At 32.6% G+C, this 19,604-nt stretch overlaps 2 protein-coding genes across 2 annotated transcripts; one reads left to right on the forward strand and one right to left on the reverse strand.

The window, feature by feature from the left end:
- Nucleotides 1-175: 175 nt before the first annotated feature.
- On the forward strand, nucleotides 176-11,371 carry LOC133192542 (maltase A3-like). Its single transcript, XM_061328538.1, has 11 exons — nucleotides 176-377; nucleotides 2,996-3,236; nucleotides 5,586-5,765; nucleotides 6,219-6,388; nucleotides 6,643-6,768; nucleotides 9,141-9,248; nucleotides 9,340-9,431; nucleotides 9,549-9,735; nucleotides 10,091-10,273; nucleotides 10,535-10,666; nucleotides 10,779-11,371. Exons 1-11 carry the CDS (start codon nucleotides 243-245, stop codon nucleotides 11,127-11,129), a joined length of 1,905 nt encoding a protein of 634 aa, XP_061184522.1. The 5' UTR covers nucleotides 176-242; the 3' UTR covers nucleotides 11,130-11,371.
- A 1,899-nt stretch (nucleotides 11,372-13,270) lies between these two features.
- Nucleotides 13,271-14,689, reverse strand: LOC133192543 (NEDD8-conjugating enzyme Ubc12-like). The gene is made up of 3 exons (XM_061328539.1): nucleotides 14,565-14,689; nucleotides 14,175-14,290; nucleotides 13,271-13,837 (listed from the first exon to the last, which is right to left on the reverse strand). The coding sequence occupies exons 1-3, from the start codon at nucleotides 14,629-14,631 to the stop codon at nucleotides 13,277-13,279; spliced, it is 744 nt and encodes a 247-aa protein (XP_061184523.1). The 5' UTR covers nucleotides 14,632-14,689; the 3' UTR covers nucleotides 13,271-13,276.
- Nucleotides 14,690-19,604: the final 4,915 nt, after the last annotated feature.

Below are 19,604 nucleotides of genomic sequence, written 5' to 3' on the forward strand. Positions count from 1 at the left end.
TAATTTCCCCCTTTTTACTTCAGAAACATCGATGTTAGCTGCTTTAGTAATTATTACAGTTTCTTTTCTTTGTTTCCTGTTTTACCTGCATCTCTCTTATTTACTTCATATGAATGAATTCATGCATAATCTATTATTTCAGTGCGCTCATGCGTGAAAATAACTTTTATTTTAAAATTGCAAATGGCTGACATGCAGTATATGTGAATCAATCCTTCCCACACAGCTATCTAGGATGAGTTATGAAAAAGTCGGGAGAAGTCGCAGCAACACCAAGAGATTTACGAAAACGCCGTGAGATTTTGACAATTCTGCCAAAATCCTGGGAGGCTACTACATGTATCACGGATTCCGAGAGACACGATATAAATGGAAAGGTAAATACTATTTTATCTTGCAGCAACCAGGATTTTAATTTTTCACTCGTATCGATCACTAAAAAAATTCAAGGGCTTTACATTTTCTTAGATCATTGTGTAAAAAAAAAGTCAAGTCAATGACCAAGCTTGATTCACATTTAACGATTTATTGTGAAGCAAAAAAGGCTACATGTACAGAAAGCTTGCTACTCTTCCCGGTTTACCGCGACCGGAAAATTTTATTCCATGCATGTATGTCCTATGTTTTATTGATTTGAATTAAAAATACGCAAGAAAATAGTTATTTGTAATAAAGGCTTTCCTTACAAAATAAAAATACTATAGCATGAAATTTTGTAATTGCTTAATTTTTCCTCCAGTTTACTATAGAATATGATTCCACTTTTAAAATCATATATATATATATATCATCCTTACAATGTCAAGGTTTTGTGATTTCGGAATACCACACAGACCCTTCTTTAACGTTTTTACTCGGACAGTTTTTATAACAAAGAACGGATTACTTTAGCCGAAGCAAAATAATTTTGACGTGTCGTACTAATTGCCTAAAAAGAGTAATTTCTAAAGAGCCGAAGACAGACTGCATCTATTTTAGATAGGAATATACAGAGATTTTTTAAAGATTTAAAATTTGTGGTTGACAATTTCATTAAGCTTCAATGTATTTGGCGTTTTACAAAATCTGGGGTGTAAAAAGATTCTTCCTAATGTTATACTCAATGTTTTGCATTCTAAAATGAAATGGAATTTGTCTGCTATTTTCCCTGAATTATATAATGTACATAGTCTATAATTCCACGGAATATTAGAAGGTTGCAAAACTACCAGTTGGTGGTTTGAAGGCAACATAGTACTTTAGTAAAGAAATCAGTGTTGGGGAAATATGCAATTAAAGTGTCCAATTGAATTATCTTGCTCAGAAATTTTAAGAATGCTAGATTTGTTTACAGATTGAGTATACATAATAGATTTATAAAGGAGATGGGGAAACAAGGCGATCAAAATGTCCATAGTTCGACAAACATGAAGGTGAAAAAATAAATCTTAATTATAACAAATTTTTTCTTTGATATTTCATCTAACATTAACGTATACTTTACGTAAAATCTCCACAATTTGCAAAAATCGCACAAAGATTGAAATTACTTGCCTATGAAATACATGTAGCATACACACCGTGACACTAAAGAGGACAAAAAAGACCATTTTCTTATACTATTACTCGATTTTTTCGATATGAGTGGGACTTCGCTCCATTTTTTTGAAAGTGTTTATATATCATCAAAGTTTGCATAAAAATATACATGTTTGATTTACAAAAACATGTAGCAAAGACCCACTTTACCTAAAAAATACATTTTTATGACACAACATTCGCATCTTTCTGAGAAATACTTAAGTCCATTTAGTCAAGGATCACATTACAAACATGATATAAATGCCATTATTCATCAGGAGTTGTATAGGGTAGTGGTTAGCGTGTTAGTCTGAAAGGAAAATGATATACAGGATTTTTATAGCTATGGTTCGAATCCAGCGAATACCACATTATTTTTTTAATAACAGAATAACTTTTGCCGTGAACATTTTCCTAATAAAAGTTTTGTTTTTTAATAATTTCATAAATTTCAATAATGAGGACTTTACTCTAATTATATATATAAATACTAAATTCACAAACTGAATATGATTTTTATATATCTGAACCTATAGGCATTCTGCACGCTTTGTTCAGTCACATCTTTATTTTTAACCGGGTTTTCCTAGGAAAATTCACTTATTGAAATGGTGAAAATGGACGGCGGACGGGCGGCTGCCAAAAGGATACAACATTTGTCCGGATTACTCCTCCTACAGTATTCAAGAAAGGAACTTTTTTAATTTTGCACATGAATGAAGACATATCAGAGATGTGCTTGGTACTTAGATTTTGATTTTTGGTTATTTATGAGAAAAGTATATCATTTGTCGATTTTAATCATTTTTATGCTTTCAGTGTACATTATGTGTCTATATAACTCCTACAATTTCCAAGGTGGAAAATTTTAATTCTGCAGATCAATTGTACATAATTATATCAGAGATGTGCATGGTATTTGGATTATGAATTTTGATAATTTATGAGAAAAATGCCAGTTGTTGAACTTATTAATTTTTATGCAAAATATTGCATATAGAGTATTCCTACAGTTTTCAAGATCGGGAGTTTTTATTTTGCAGATCAATTGTACATATCAGAAATGTGCATGGTCTTGGATTCAACGCTTTGAAGACCGCGTGAACAATAGATACTAGTATATCCTGTAAACCCGAGATTCCGTGTCTGCCTACAAACCACTTGTGGTTGACAGCCATAGAATGATTTATTTAACGTTCTGAATAAAGAAAAAACATTTCGGATTTTCAGAAATCCATCTTACTTCTGATTTTCTTCATGTTTTATTCTATGTGTAATTGAGACTTGTACTTCTAAGAATGAGAATAACGCGTCGCTCGGAATGGTAAATGTTTTAGAGATGTATGATAGCACTTGAAGATTGCCATCTTATCTCAACAACACAGATATTCCACCCGAACAACTCATCAATCCTACACACCTCTGTATTTTTCAGATCAAAATGTCTAACCCACATAAACAGAGGTTCTGCGAGCAGACAAAATGCCTCTTCATTTTGCTAGTAGCAGTTATAGCAGCTATTGTCCTAGTGTGTGTACTAACATTTACTGACAAAAGTTTTCGAGCGAAAGTGAAACCGCCCAAAGAATTAGAATGGTGGAAAACGAGCATTATTTATCAAGTTTATCCACGTTCATTTCAGGATTCTAATGGCGATGGTACCGGAGATTTAAAAGGTCAGATAAACATATTTTTAAGGTTTACAAGTGATGATTTTGCTTATTTTACAGACAAATCTTTAAAAAGAACTTTCTCATTTATTTTCTTGATGTAAGAATCAAATAGAATCCTTAGTTCGTAGACCATGAATGTTCACGAGAAAAAAGAAGGGAAAAAAAAACAATTACAAGGGAGGGGGGGGGGGGGCAGGCATAGCCAAAAATAATACGCCTAAATGTTGCATGTAAGGAATTTTATAAGGATACTTTCTGCAACAACAGCCCTAAGAGAGTGGACATTGCATCTTTACAGATTCTGCCATTAATTACTTAAAAGACGCTACAAGTATTTTTAGCAAATGGTTCCTTTGCTACAAAATCTACTGTCTTATAAATGAAAATCTCCGGATCCTTTACGCCAAAAAAAAAAAACCAACAACAACAACAAAAAACAAACAATAAAAAGACAAAAAACCAAAACAAAATTAATTAAAAATTCATGCATTATACATCAAAACAAAACAAACAAACTCTAGGTCTGGTTAAAAAAAAATCAGTACACTGTATAAGCAATTTGTTATATTAATTAGTAAAACTAAATTGTATACACCATTCTTTACAATTTTTAAATTGTTAAATGCCGCATGTACAATTCTCTATTGAACATTTGTCAAGTCCTGATACTGAAGTGGATTTCAAATTTTGATAAAATTTCTTGAAACATAATGTATTTTCCTTCTTAGCAAAAATAATGGTGATTTTGATAGTTAAAAAAGGGAGAAATAAAAAAAACAAGAAACAGTTAAGCAAGGTCGGAATGCTTTAGATTAAAAGAAATAAGATGTGTTTGTGAAACACTGATGTCCCCGTATGGCAACTTAGGGCAAAGGTCTAAGTTTTTCAAATTCAAGTCAAATCAAGATCAAGAGATCAAAAACGTTGTTACCCAAAGAAATCACTTGTGTCAATGGATATACTGTAAAACAACCTTTATTCGCGTGCGAGAAATATTCACGAGTTTCGCGACATACTTTTTCTCGCGAATATTAATCGCCGCGTACCATTATTTTGCTTTGTATTTGTAAAGAATGTTTTCTAAATCGCGAAAATTAATCGTCGCGGATTGATTTGAAACTGAAGAATCGCGAATAAAAGTTGACGCGAATAATAGTTGGTTTACAGTACCCAGGTTGGTAAATATGAAAGCACAAGCACCAACCATTCAAAAGTTATAGCCAAAGTTAATGTTTTCTAGAAGTGGGTCAAACTCCAAGGTCAAGGCCAAAGGGTCAAAATTAATGGTACGCAGGGGAAGACCTTGTCATAAGAAAGACATATGCAAGATATAAAAGCCGTAGCACCAACTGTCCCGGCAAAAGATATGGCGAAGGTTAAAGTTCGTCAAAAGTAGGTCAAACTCCAAGGTCAAAATTGTTGGTATCAAAGGAAGGTCTTGTCACAAGGAATATACCTGTGAAATTTGAAAGTCCTAGTACTAACTGTTCAAAAGTTATGACCAATGTTAAAAGTAAGTCAAGGTCAAAAGGTCAAAAATATTTACACTCTGGAAAACCCTAGCACCAACTGTTCAAAAGTTATAGCCAAGGTTAAAGTTGGGTAATTTTTTGCAAAAGTGGGTCAAACTCCAAGGTCAAAGTGGTCAAATATGGTCAAATAATTACCTAAAGGAAGGTCTTGTCACAAGAAATACGCATGTGAAATATGAAAGCAATAGCTCCAACCAATCAAAATTTATAGGCAAGGTTAAAGTTTTTGCGGACAAACATACAGCTAGACAGACAGACAGATGGACGGACCGGGCAAAACTACATACCTCGGATCTTCGATTACGGGGACATAAAAAAAAAACCACGCACGGGTCGAGTAATCAGTAACTAAGCACAGGTCGAGTAACTATACAAGGGGAGAAAACTGTTTACAGAAAAAAAATCTGATAAAAACGATAGATCTTCTACCGGTAATCGATTTCATTTCATAGAAAAGCGGGGTCGTTCAAACGATCTCATCTATTTATCGAAAGGGTATCTCGAAATGTTTCCATTTTAAGGTTGATTTTCTCGAAAATTATATTTTACCTGATCTCACATCTTCTCTAACCAAGGGTTTCCGTTCCGAAATCCACTCTAGATTTTGGTTCGGAAACACTTGGCTATTAAGGATGCTCATCTCATTGATGTATTTTTAAAATCACATGATCAATAATTCACAAAATTACGAACCATACCAATTTTAGAAAGTTCAATGTCTATGATACATGTATAACATGAAATTCACAATTTTTATTTATTATTTTCAAATATTTTTTAATACTTTAGTTTGAAAAATATGCAAATGTACTTCCTATAGGTGTAACGAGTCGCCTTGACTATCTGAAAGATTTGGGTGTGGGCGCCATATGGTTGAGTCCCTTTTACAAGTCGCCTATGAGAGACTTCGGGTATGATGTTGAGAATTACACCCAAGTCGACCCTTTGTTCGGTACTATGGATGACTTCGATGAGCTGATGAGAGAAGCTAAGAAAAGAAGTACATCTGATTCATCAATATCACTATTTTAAGTAGCAAAATTCACCTCTTGACTTCAGATTAGAACTTATAAAAAAAAATAATCCCCAAGCAATTTTTTTTGTGTGTCCAGGCAGGTTTTGATATATAGTCTTTTCTTTTCTTTTTTTTCTTTTATAAATTAACTTAAAAATATTGATGTACACAATACATTGACGTTGTATAATTGTGTGTAGTGATCTAAATTAAAGCTATCTTAAATGCTCATGTACATAAGTTTAAATAAAGATACATGTAAACAAGGAATGCTGTTAAACAAAAAAAAATATTTAAAGTAAGACAAGAAAACGGTTTTAACATACTTCATGTTATGTTAATGTTATGTTTATACATGGCATCAGTTCTTTAAAAAAAAAAACAACCTAAGAACATAAGTTTGTAATGAAATGAACATTTTTCTCTGTATATTCTTAGACTTGAGAGTACTAGTAGACTTTGTTCCGAACCACACGAGTAACGAGAGCGTTTGGTTTAACAACAGTCGCCACAGTGTCGGGAAATACAGGGATTACTATGTATGGGACGACGGCATAAACTGCTCCACATGTTCCGAAACCAACTTCAAAAAACCTCCAAATGACTGGGTGAGTTACTTTTTCCCTCTAAGTCGATATGTAATTGGATAATGTTCTTATTTTGGGAGACTAGTGCCAATATTTAGATCAGAGTACAGCGTAGTAATAAATTATTATATAACCTGTATACTTTCATGTTTTCTAAAGATTCAAATTTGTATATATTTGGTATACTTGTTACGAACACGCATTTCTGATTGTATAATATCCTTAGGATATACATAAGGTCCAATTTTACAGACAGTTTATCTGTACTTGTACAGACCAGCGCCTTTCGAGGTTCAGCGTGGACGTATGATAAAAACCGGAAGCAGTTTTATTACCACGCCTACTTGGATGCACAGCCGGACCTCAATGTTCGGAACCCTAAAGTTATAGAAGAATTGTCGGTATATTTTTAGAAACAGCGTATTTTAAAAGTCTTTGTTACTTTGATGTTATGCATGTTTAACACGTTTTTTGTTATTATAGTCCCCAACAACTTGATAACAGTACATGTTGAATTTAGCATTTAAATCCTCAATAAAATTAAATTTATTTTTGGGGGGTTAGGGGTGTTTGTTTGCTTAACGTCCTATGAGCAGTGAGGGTTCTTTTTCATGCCAGCACCTACTGCGACTCGGGACTTTGATTTATACGGTGTCATCATAAGGACTGGTCTCCGCAGCACACATTAGATTCGAACCCGCGACTTAAGGATCAACTCCCTTCTCGGCGACTCTAGAGCAAATGCTGACGACCCGGGGGTGGGGGGTGGGGTCGGGAGGGGGTAAAAATAGTTAAAATTACGGTATATGATACATGAAGAAAGATCATAGATGTATGCAGTTTGTACCAAATTCTCCATCCAGCACCTCTTCAGATATTTCAATCTACAGTACATACCGTTATTTTTTATGCCTCTGTTATTGTAGATTTGGGGATACATGTATATAGTATTTGGTTTATCCGTCTGCCTTTCTGTTTGTCCTTTTAAAAACTGGAAATAACTTGTGAATGGTTATTGCTAAGGCTTTCATATTTCACTTTTTTTTTCTGGTGACAAGACCTTTCTTTAGACACGAACACTTTTGGTCTCTTGACCTTGGAGTTTGACCTACTTTGACCTTTGCCACAATTGTGACAAGAACTTTCTATGGATACGCCATTTTTTACCACACGACCTCAGAGTTTGAATTACTTTTGAGAAATTTTAACCTTGGCCATAACTTCTGAACGGTTGTTGCTAGGGCTTGACAGACCTTTTTTGGGGGATACCATCATTTTTTACCTCTTGACCTTGGAGTTTGACCTACATGTACATGTATTTTTGAAAATGTTTAACCAAGGCCATAAGTTCTGGATGGTGCTAGAGGTTTAATATTTCATGTGTATCCTTGTGACAAGATCTTTCTCTGGAAATACCACCAATTTTGACCTCTTGACCTTGGAGTTTGACCTTCTTTTGAAAAAAGGTTAAGTGTGATCATGAGCATCCATAAAAGGGCATCAATGTTTAACGAACAGATTTTGTTTATACTATGAAATTCCCTTATTCCTCATCTTAGTTTTCAATGTTCTCCGAGATATCTCTGAAATTCTAAAAAAGATGTCGCTGGACTACAACATTCCTCTAAGCCTTCTACTTAAATCAGTATAACTACCTGAAGTGTACGTGTACATTGAAAGTAAAAAAAATCGTAATGGTAAGGACTAGAGTCATCGGACGTTTGCAATTTTTTTTTTTTTTTATTTATTTTTTTTTTTTTTTTTTTTGCAATCCAAAAGTAAACCCATATTCCGACGTCATTAAAGGCTTTTGTTAAGATTTCGAAATTTCTTTTATTCTGAAAACATCAGTCCTCTGCAAAGTTGTCCAGACATATGCATGGACTACTACATACTTTACATACACTTTATCATTTCTGTCTTGTCAGTTAAGTACATTTCAGGCATGCAGTATCGTTTTTGAAAGTGAAGGAGCCAGCCAGAAAAAAGAGGAAATTTTCGGGGGGAACTGTTTTTTCCCACAACCCTTTAATTTTACTAATACACTACCATGTTATAACTATATACCGGCAACAAAAAAGGGGCAACCAGCCTTTCAATCAACACATTTTCAACAGTAAAAAGTTATGTTTAAAAAAAATGGTAGGAACCTCACCCCCCTGCCCCTCCCCCCTCAGATACTACGTGCTTGCATTTTATCGAACATATTATAGAAAACAAAGAGGTTCTTTATTTCCTCACAAGTTACTAGAAGGCCTTACATATACATTTACTTAAATCTTTTCTATTGCCCCAAAGTAATAATTTATCTTCCCAGTTTCATACTTTTCCTCACTGGTTTGAAGGGAATATTGCATTCACACATACATGTGTATGTCACACATGTATTTCACTAATTTGAAATTTTTCAATTATTAGTGAATATATGATTAATTATAATTAGTCATGCTCAAAATTGTAAATTAGTGAAAGACAAGATATTGCGTTAAACAGAGCAGAATTTTTTTTAGCTTGATATTCATTTATCTGTTTAATGAAGTGTTATCATTACCACAAAACATTATCTGTTCAATGAATTAATTGAAAGAAGAAAATAACTGAAAGACCTTCAGTATTAATTTTAATGCACCTTATAAATATATGTTCATGACTTTCCAGGAATAAACGTGTAGCCGATACAGTGAAATTTAAATTGAAAGTTATCCTCTCTCGATCATTGTCCTCGAGTTGAAAAGAGTCCTCTTTATGCATTGATTTTCTCCCACAATTTTAGAATGTTTTACGTTTTTGGCTGCATAAAGGAGTAGATGGATTTAGAGGTGATGCCATACGAAAACTCTTCGAGTTTCAAGATTTGCACGAAAATGAAAATGGCATAAAAGTAAGTTTATAAACTGTTAACAACACCTTTTGTGCCTTACAAATAGAGAAAGTAAGTCAAAAACTTCAATATACATTGGGTTTTTTTAAAGAATTTGACCAGAAATCTTCGTGAAATATATCCAGTAATGAAAACATGGAAGGATGTGTTGAACAAGCACGGCAGAAGAAATGGACAAGAGAAGTATATTGCCAATCACTCATTTCTATCATACTTTAAAATTTTATTTTTATTTATATAATTCATAATAAAAATACGGAAGTAAATATTTCAAAAAAAAATTGATTCATTACCTTGTAGAATATTGATAGCAGAATCATACGGAATTACGAACGAGATGCGAGATTCGTACTACGAGGTGGACACAATACCATTCAATTTTGCATTTGTTCAGAAACTTAACCGATCTTGTGAAGCTCGCTGTATTCATGAAATTATACACTCTTCCCTAATGGATCTAAAAGAAGATTGGTGGCCTAATTTTGTGGTAAATACTTAAGTGTTAGATAAACTAGCATGGATAAGTTGAAAATGATACTTGGAACGTAAAAAAAAAAAAATCAGCACCACATCATTTTCAGAAATGTAAAATTTGATTCCATTTGTAAAAAATAAGATATTTGTAGCAACTATCATGATTCATCAGTTTACCGAAAGTTTCTTGTGCAGCTTTTTTCTTTTACTTAGGTTTCGAATAGTTCCGTAAGGAATTTGATAACTTTCGTAAAATGCCAAATTTAATGGATCAAGATCATATTATACATGTACATTTCTGTCAGTAACGTTTTAGAATGATAGGGGGAATTATTACAATTAAATGAATCATCAGTTTGTTTCTTCAGCTAGGAAGTCACGACGTATCTAGAATAGCCGACAGAATGGGACCAGAATTAGTTGATGTATTTAATATGCTCCTGTTGACGCTACCCGGTACACCAACAACATATTACGGCGAAGAACTAGGAATGAGAAATGCATTCTATACATTAAACGAGAGTCAAGACCCGGCTGGACTGAATTACAAGGTTATATAAGATAGATAGATAGATATTCATTCGCTAGCCAAGGGTTGTGAGGAGGATATTGCTTGTCTTGAACAATAGTTCTATCTTCACATGTTCCCCCTCCAGTTTGTCGCTTATTACATTTGGACACTGCTATTTTGCAAAAATCTTTTAAAATAAATATCTATATCTACAATAAAAAGGGAATAAGAAAGTTTTATTTCATTTTAAAATCTTCAATGCATACCAACCTTATATATTTACAGTTTTGGGCTTTTACAGGGTGATTATCTAAAGCACACACGGGACCCAGAACGGTCGCCGATGCAGTGGAACTCCTCCACAAACGCTGGGTTTTCTAATGGAACCCCGTGGTTACACGTGAACCCCAATTACCCAGTTTTAAATGTAGAAGTTAGTGAAATCACTTTTCATTTTCTTAATGTATTAACCTCATTACGTTTTTTTTAAAGAAATGTTATGTCATACAATAGCACCAAATTTTCGTAACTTATTATTTTTTTAGGAACAAATTTCCGTAGATACCTCCAGTTTAAACACTTATAAAAGACTTGCTAAACTGAGACAGCATCCATCTTTTACCAACAAGAAAATTATTTTCTCAACCGTTAACGACAACATCATCTCATATATAAGAACCGATGCTGAAAAACCAAAATACTTGGTTGTTATGAATTTTGGGTCACGTGATTCTACAGTAGATTGCAGTGGCCCTCCTCTGGTTGCTTCAGAAGGAAAAGTTGTCTTTTCTATTGGCAATTCTCTCACAGAAACTTCAACAGACAAGACTGGAAATATCATAAACTTAAAGACAATTTCTCTGAAGAGAGGGCAAGGGATCATTGTTAAAATATGAAAAGCGTTTTGCTTCCATATTATGTCCCAGAGGTACATAAAGAATATGGCAAATTTGCTTTACTCTCTTTGCTCATAATTACAATTATCGTTCTGTTTGATTTTCCTCTTGCCAATTTACATTTTTACTTCGGGACAGAAGGGTAAGAACAGTTTTAATTAAGCCAGAAAAGGTCAACTGTTGAAATAACCTTTAAATTCTCTGTAGCATACCCAAATAAAGTTGACATCAATGAAACAGAGTTTGCGACTTCTGAAATTTTTAGCTGATTTGAAATTGTTCATTACTTTTGCCTCCACCACAGTAAAATTATGTCCCCTATGGCGCCCTATTTCTAAGTATGACGGTTAGAATACGTTTTGCATGTTTGTTTTGTATCAAGTCTGATTAAAAACAGATCTTTGTTACGCACCAAAATTCTGATGGTCGTTGTACATCGACCATCAAAATTTCGGAGCATAACAAAGATCCGATTTTAATCAGATTGGGTTTGTAGCAAGATGAAGCGAAAAACAAAGTTAAAGAAATAAGTGACACACCAAATCTTTTTTGCTTCTTGAGGTTTTTATGTTTCAAGAAATCAACACCTATTTATAGAAATACATGTACAAAGAACAGTCTCTCACTTTTTTTTCTCAGTTCAAATGGCTTATTTGGAACCCTCTGCAGTGTTTATGATACACGTCTGTCCATGTCCATACAACAGATATACAATATATTAACTTTTCAGGAAAAAGATTTAATAAGGCAAAATTATTTATAGCAATTCTATTTTTAGAACCGATGTAACAATTTGTGAATCTTCAGGAAAAATCAAAATTGTTATAAATATTTAAACAATCTTTAAGTATATCTCTTTTGAAATTGAAAGACCTGAATAAGCTTTTTTGCATTTTTCGTAGAAAGCAATAAGTTTGTTAAGAGATTCCAAAGCTTAAAAATAAAATTTATTTCGGTTGAACTTAAGAATAAAATTATTTCCTTTTGTGGGAACTACAGTAATGTTAAGGATGTGTGGCTTGAAGGTTACGCAGGGAAGTTGTTACTTATTCTGGCGTTAAAACTCTGCACGGAAAAGTTTGATTTTATGAGAGTACCTTTTTTTTTTACAGATTGATTCAATTCTATGACTCTCTGCATAGCAATGTGCGCAACAACAACAAAAAAATACATGTATATTATTTGTGATTCAGTGTTTATTATTATTATTATCAAGTGCAGATACAAAAGAAAATTGTTTAATAAAATGTCAAAAGAATCTGTTCGACATTTAATCAAGTTTTCTTACTGAGCATGTCCCTGATTAACTCTAAGTTTGTGCACTCAAAATGTATATGATTAACGATTTGCTGAAATAACCTTTATATTTTCTGCAGCATACCCAAATCAAGTTGACAACAATGGAGACAGTGAATGCTAAATTCTGTAACATTATGTCCCAATAGTTCCTAAGTTCTAAGAATTATGGCTATAGAATACATCTTACATGTTTGTTTTGTAGCACGCTGGAGCGTAAACAAACGAAATATGTGTCACACCAAATCTTTTTTAGGTTTTATGTTCCAAGAAATCAACGCATATTTATAGAAATATGTATAAAGAACACAGTTTCTCACTTTTTTTGTTCGCCAAGTTGTCTTTCTTGGAACTCTCTGCAGTGTTCATAATACATGTCTGCCCATGTTTGTTTCACCATGCAACAGATACTGTATATACAATATCATATGAATTAATTCGACTTCCTCTTTTTATACCTTTTCAGGAAAAAGATTTACAGTGAAAATTATTTATAGCAATTCTATTTTTAGAACCGATGTAACAATAAGTGAACCTTCAGGACATTTAAAGATTGGAAAGACCTGAATAAGCTTTTTTGCATTTTTCATTAAAAAAAACAAAAAGTTTGTAAAGAGATTCCAAAGCTTTAAATTTGATTTTAATAAGATATCAAAAGAATCAGGTCGACATTAAATTAAGTGCTCTTCCTAAGCGACTGTTGCAGCTATGTCCCTGATAAACTGTAAGTTTGTACACTCAAAATGTAACGATTAGTTACAACAATCTGTCTTGAGAACCGGTACATGTATCTAGGTATGGAATGCATGTAGTGTACTATTCAAAAAAGGAATATTGGTTGTTTCATTTCTTTATTGATAAAATTCAAATGTCTGTACACCAGGATCTTCATACACAATTTCATGCATATTGGTCAAGTAAAAGTTCTCTAGGACACGTTGATTACACAGTTTCGTGTCTCGTTTGTTGCTCACTATGTTACAGTTCGTAGTATCCATCTCCATTGGTTCCTCGTGGTCAGGCACAATAGACTCGCCTTCTTCCTCTCTCCCTCTCCAGCCTGCATTCTTTGGAACATAAGGTCCACTCTCGATCTGGCCACCTTTCACTGATAACTTGGCCATCTCGAAACGGTCAAAATAATCCAAATAAGGTGAAAGTGGATCGTCAAAATTGGGTGTGTGTAATACAAATAATACCGCCTGAACACAATCGTCAAATGAATAACAAGTTGAATTCCATTCATCGTCATCCAGTATACTTATGCATACTTTTAAATCAACTGAAATATCTTCTAGAGATTCTTCTGATAAAATGTCTTCTGAGAATTCTTCAATGTTTGGATGGAATATTAGAGTCTGACATGTAACTGTGGGTGGATAATTAGGCCAATCCTGACTCGTTGTGGCAATCTATGAGAAAAAATTGTTATAATTATTGAAAGTTGTAGATAATTAAAGTGTATAATTGCAAAATACAAACAGAAGTATCTTAGAAAATCAATAATTACGCCATGCAGTTTCAATATTATGAAAGACTCAACTTGTATAAATAGAATAGAGTTCTAAGAAATATAAATAGCATATAAGAACGCAACAATTCTTTTAGCTTTGTGAGAAAGTGGATTAATTTATTTAATTACATGTAACAATATGTTTTTATTAATAATAAAATTGAATTTTTAATATATATATATATATATTATTTATATTTCTGTAATTAATGTCTGTTTGCAAACTAAAGAAGTACCTTAAAAATATATTTCCCTGAACAATATGGTCCACCTGACGGAGATATTTCAACCTGGAAGCTGAATTCGTCATCGTCACTCTCATCTGACCATGACAAGACGCGGGCCTGTCCGTCTATAAATAGAATCACATCATAATATAAATAGAACGTATATAAATTTAGACAGTGTTCAAAACTTAACCCGTTTAATATGAAAACAATTAAGCAGTTAGTGGTACAGACGTTTACTAGTATTTTGCAGAATCCATGGATGCAAATAACAAGAGATAGGCCTATATGGGTTGATGTACATGTAAACATGTACATGGAGATACATACAGTGTAACATATGCAGATGGAAATTGTTTCATATGGTAATCTGGCCAATTACATGATCTTTGAACCTACCTGAAAAACTATCGATAGTTTTCAGTAATTTGAAGAAGTCCTTCATTAAACTCCTTTTCAGTGCCATGATTTGAATGAGAAAAAACGCGCCAGTGTTTCCTTTTATATTAGCTTGTTTTGGAACTAAAAATAGATCTTATACTCTCAAGGAAATTCCCAGATAGACTGGCAATTTTTAAAGACTGACAATGCAATGTGACCCATAACATTCGGGGAAAGAATCTAAATTTAAACTTTGGATATTTAAAGTTATGAACTTAGCCTTAAATTTTTAATGATTTATACTCGATACACTTGTATATAAATATATAATTGATGGAATGTATTATCTGTAAATTTGCCAATAATTATATACTGTGATATAAGCTTACGTACATGATCACCACTTCCGAAATTCTAAGGGATCCATAATTTTTCGAGATTTTCAGTTGCATGTTGTCGATGTTTATGATTTGACAGTGAACGTAATTTTTTAGGACAAACTAATTTGCCGATCGTCAAAAATACGATATATATATTTATTTTTTAAAGCGTTCCACTGTTAGACTGTGCTAGATTATGTACTGTTATCTTATTCTCTTTATCCTTCCTGGTGCTTATCCGCATCACTCTCAAAATTTACACTCATCAGTCAAACATGAGATTTCTTTCTTTTTTCAGTCTTTCATATACCCAAACTAGGCGTTGCATAAAATGGTTAATATGCAGCAATGAAATTTTGTCGAAAAATCCTTCGACATTATTACTGCATTGTTAATTTAGATTCATATGAAAGTGTAACACGATGAGCGTTCAAATTATAATTTTAATTGATATATTAAGTTTGTACATTGAGTTTATTAATATTTAAAATATTGTGTTTTGAATTATAATTGATACTATCAGTGTGTAGAGCGACGGACAATAACTTCTTAATTATGATCTTGTTTACAAACTCTGGGAGATTGGATGCAATAAGTGAGCGTCTTCATTTGACGGACAATTAGTTTTTACGATGTGTTGTTCTCTAACATTGACACTTCCAATCAGACTTTGTGCAAAGCTGCAACCATCTAATTAACTGAAGAATGTGCAAGATACACAATGTTAATGTAAACAGAGGACATTGCCGTATCCTATAAGGAGATGAGACAGCTTCAGTGAGGGGCGGACTTTATTAATATTAATTATGTGACACTGTAACTTATACTGATTGTTATTACCAAATACGTGATCCCTATGATGCAGCTTCTTGTACAAAAGATGTACGCACTGAGTATCAATAGCTTTTAACATCTTAGCTCTAAGACTGACTACGAGAGCTTTTTACCATCTTAGCTCCTAGACAGAATATGTGAGCTTTCACCACCTTAATTAGCTCCGAGAACGGCAGCCATTGAACTTTTTTATGTACCATTGTTTTGCCTTTGCTGTGACTTTATAATAAAACTATAAACTTACAAAAGTCTTCTTAATCCAAACACATTGAGTAATTGTGTTATAAAAGAGAACAATCATATAAGAACATATGAATGAAAATATTCTACCCAGTCTGTTTTTTCAAAACTTTTTTAAAAATAAAAATATATTAGAAAATATGTTAATTTTCACCTTATTTTCAATACCATAATGTAAAACAAAAATGGACTTCGTTTTATTGATTGACATTGCGTTGTACATGTCGTGCTGTGCAATAAAATGCAGTTAAATTCCTATTATGGTAAACAGTATAAATTCTCTTGAAAACAAAAAAAAATCCACTCATGAGTCAAAAAGGAGTGTTTATTCTTTTGGATCTTTTGCGCATACCCAAACTAGTCATTCGATGAAAAAAAAGCAAGCAACATGTAACTTTGCGAAAGTCCTTCGACTTAATTACTGATTGTTAATTTTGATTCATATCAAAGAAAACAAATATTTAAGAATATGAGAATAAAAGAAATGCTCTCTAGTCTGTTTTTGAAAACCTTTTTTATCAAAGCATAAAATGAAAAAAAAGTGTCTGTATTCAATGAGTTTTTAAATTCAATTAAGAAAAAAAAAATGACTAAGTTAATTTTGATTGCACAATTTGGCAGGCATCACATTGTATTGCAGCAGAGTGCAGTATGGTGCAATTCTACTTGTATTTATATAAGCACAATTATTTTATATAAGCACAATTATTTTACTTGTCAATGTAATAGAAATATTCCCCACCATCCACCCTCCAAAGACAGCTTTTATATACAATTTGTCCTTGTAATTGAATGTTTCTTTGGAAATTTGCATAAAGTAAGTTTTGTTTCAAAGTTCGATAACTCAAATTATGTCCCTTTGAACAACGTAGACAAAACGATCATTGATTTCTGCTTTATATTATGTAAATGTTTAAGCAATGCTTACGAGTAACAGGCTTGTATACTATATATACATGTAAGACGTTATAGAGATATTCACAAATGCCCGTGTGTTAAAGTCAGAGTAAATAACGGTTATGGGTAATGTCGCGTGTAAAGGACTTAGCGTGAGCTTATTTCACTAAACAAGTACTGCAAATATAAGCAGTATTGAAAAGCGTCCCTGATTGTTCTTCAAAGTCATCGGCGCTTTGTTTGAGTCTTAAAATATTCACTCATCAATCAAACAGGAAAGTTATATTTTTTTCACTGTTTGCCTAATAATAAAAATTGACCAAGTATGTTTTAATTAGAGAGTACATCAAGCGTTACAATGCAATGTAGTGTAGGACAGTTATATTTTTATTTAAAAGTAAAATTATTAAGCTTGCAATTAAAGAACTTCTCTCGACACTCCAATTTTCCTTGGGATGTTTCGCAATAAACCAAATCAGTCTTTCAATAAAACAAATCACCAAAAGTAACTGTTCTTTGCTTTGATGAGAACTTAGCTCTAAGTACTGTTATCAGAATATATTCTGTTTAGGCTTCCTGGTGCTTATCTGCATCACCCTCAAAATTTACACTCATCAGTCAAACATGAGATTTCTCTCTTTTTCAATCTTTCATATACCCAAACTAGGCGTTGCATAAAATGATAAACATGCAGCAATGAAGAAATTTGTTGAAAAATCCTTCGACATTATTACTGCATTGTTAATTTAGATTCATATGAAAGAGAACAATCATATAAGAACATGTGAATGAAAATATTCTATCCAGTCTGTTTTTCAAAACTTTTTTGAAAATAAAAAATATATATGAAAATATGTTAATTTTCACCTTATTTTCAATACCAGAATGTAAAACAAAAATGGACTTCATTTTATTGATTGACATTGCGTTGTACATGTAGTGCAGTGCAATAAAATGCATTTAAATTTTTATTATGGTAAACAGTATAAATTCTCTTGAAAACAAAAAAAAATCCACTCATGAGTCAAAAAGGAGTGTTTATTCTTTTGGATCTTTTGCGCATACCCAAACTAGTCATTCGATTAAAAAAAAAAAAACCAGCAACATGTAACTTTGCGAAAGTCCTTCGACTTAATTACTGATTGTTAATTTTGATTCATATCAAAGAAAACAAATATTTAAGAATATGAGAATAAAAGAAATGCTCTCTAGTCTGTTTTTGAAACCTTTTTTTTTTATCAAAGCATAAAATGAAAAAAAAAAGTGTCTGTATTCAATAAGTTTTTAAATTCAATTAAGAAAAAAAATGACTAAGTTAATTTTGATTGCACAATTTGGCAGGCATCACAATGTATCGCACTGTATTGCAGCAGAATGCATTATGGTGCAATTGTTCTTGAATTTGCAGTAGAGTGCAGTATGGTGCAATTGTTCTTGAATTTGCAGCAGAGTGCAGTATGGTGCAATTGTTCTTGAATTTACACAAGCACAATTATTTTACTTGTCAATGTGTTAGAAATGTTCCCCACCATCCACCCTCCAAAGACAGCTTTTATATACAATTTGTCCTTGTGATTGAATGTTTCTTTGGAAATTTGCATAATGTAAGTTTTGTTTTAAAGTTCGATAACTCAAATTATGTCCCTTTGAACAACGTAGACAAAACGATCATTGATTTCTGCTTTATATTATGTAAATGTTTAAGCAATGCTAACAAATAACAGGTTTGTATACTATATATAAGACGATAGAGAGACATTTACAAATGCCCATGTGTTAAAGTCAGAGTAAATAACGGTTATGGGTAATGTCGCATGTAAAGGACTTAGTGTGAGCTTATCTCACTAAACAAGTACTGCTTAGCAGTATTGAAAAGCGTCTTTGATTGTTCTACAAAGTCATCGGAGCTTTGTTTGAGTCTTAAAATATTCACTCATCAGTCAAACAGGAGAGTTATATATTTTCCACTGTTTTGCCTAATTATAAAAATTGACCAAGTATGTTTTAATTAGAAAGTACATCAAGCATTATAATGCAATGTGTTGTTCGACAGTTATATTTTTATTTACAAGAAAATTTATTAGCTTGCAATTAAAGAACTTCACTCGACACTCCAATTTTCCTCGGGATGTTTCGCATATATCCATATCAGTCTTTCAATAAAAAAAAAAATCAGCAAAAGTAACTGTTCCTTGATGAGAACTTAGCTCTAAAATTAGAGAGAGAGAGAGAATCGATGTGAAAAGTTATCATGAAATACTCGGTATTTATATAATGACAGAGGACAGAGATGTTCTGTTGTGACATTTAAGGTTTGCAGAATGCCCTCGAATGAATATTTGTACAGAATACATTCGTTTCTGGAAACAATTTAAATGTTATTTAGAGAGGGGGGGAGATGTGTGTTAATTAATACGGATAAATTGCCTACATTTTCGCGTCTTAAAGATTATTGCTGTTTTTGTTGTCATTATGATGATCTAGCCACATGAGGAGTACTTACTATATGAAACAAGCTGAAGGAAAAAATGATCACATGTACAGTGAGGGCAACAGCTATAGTTTTAGGAAGCATTTATAGTGTTCCCAGAAATTATTGAGAATTTTATCGTGAATTTTTTTTCATTAAAGGATTTTTTTATTATTTGATTAAGTTTTTTTTAATCAAATAACATTATTGCTACTTACAGTTTTCATAAATAACTCA

The sequence above is a fragment of the Saccostrea echinata genome, unplaced genomic scaffold (genome assembly GCF_033153115.1).
Source record: "Saccostrea echinata isolate AGI-Se365-2 ecotype Australia unplaced genomic scaffold, CSIRO_AGI_Sech_v1 ptg000025l, whole genome shotgun sequence".
NCBI classification, from domain to species: domain Eukaryota; kingdom Metazoa; phylum Mollusca; class Bivalvia; order Ostreida; family Ostreidae; genus Saccostrea; species Saccostrea echinata.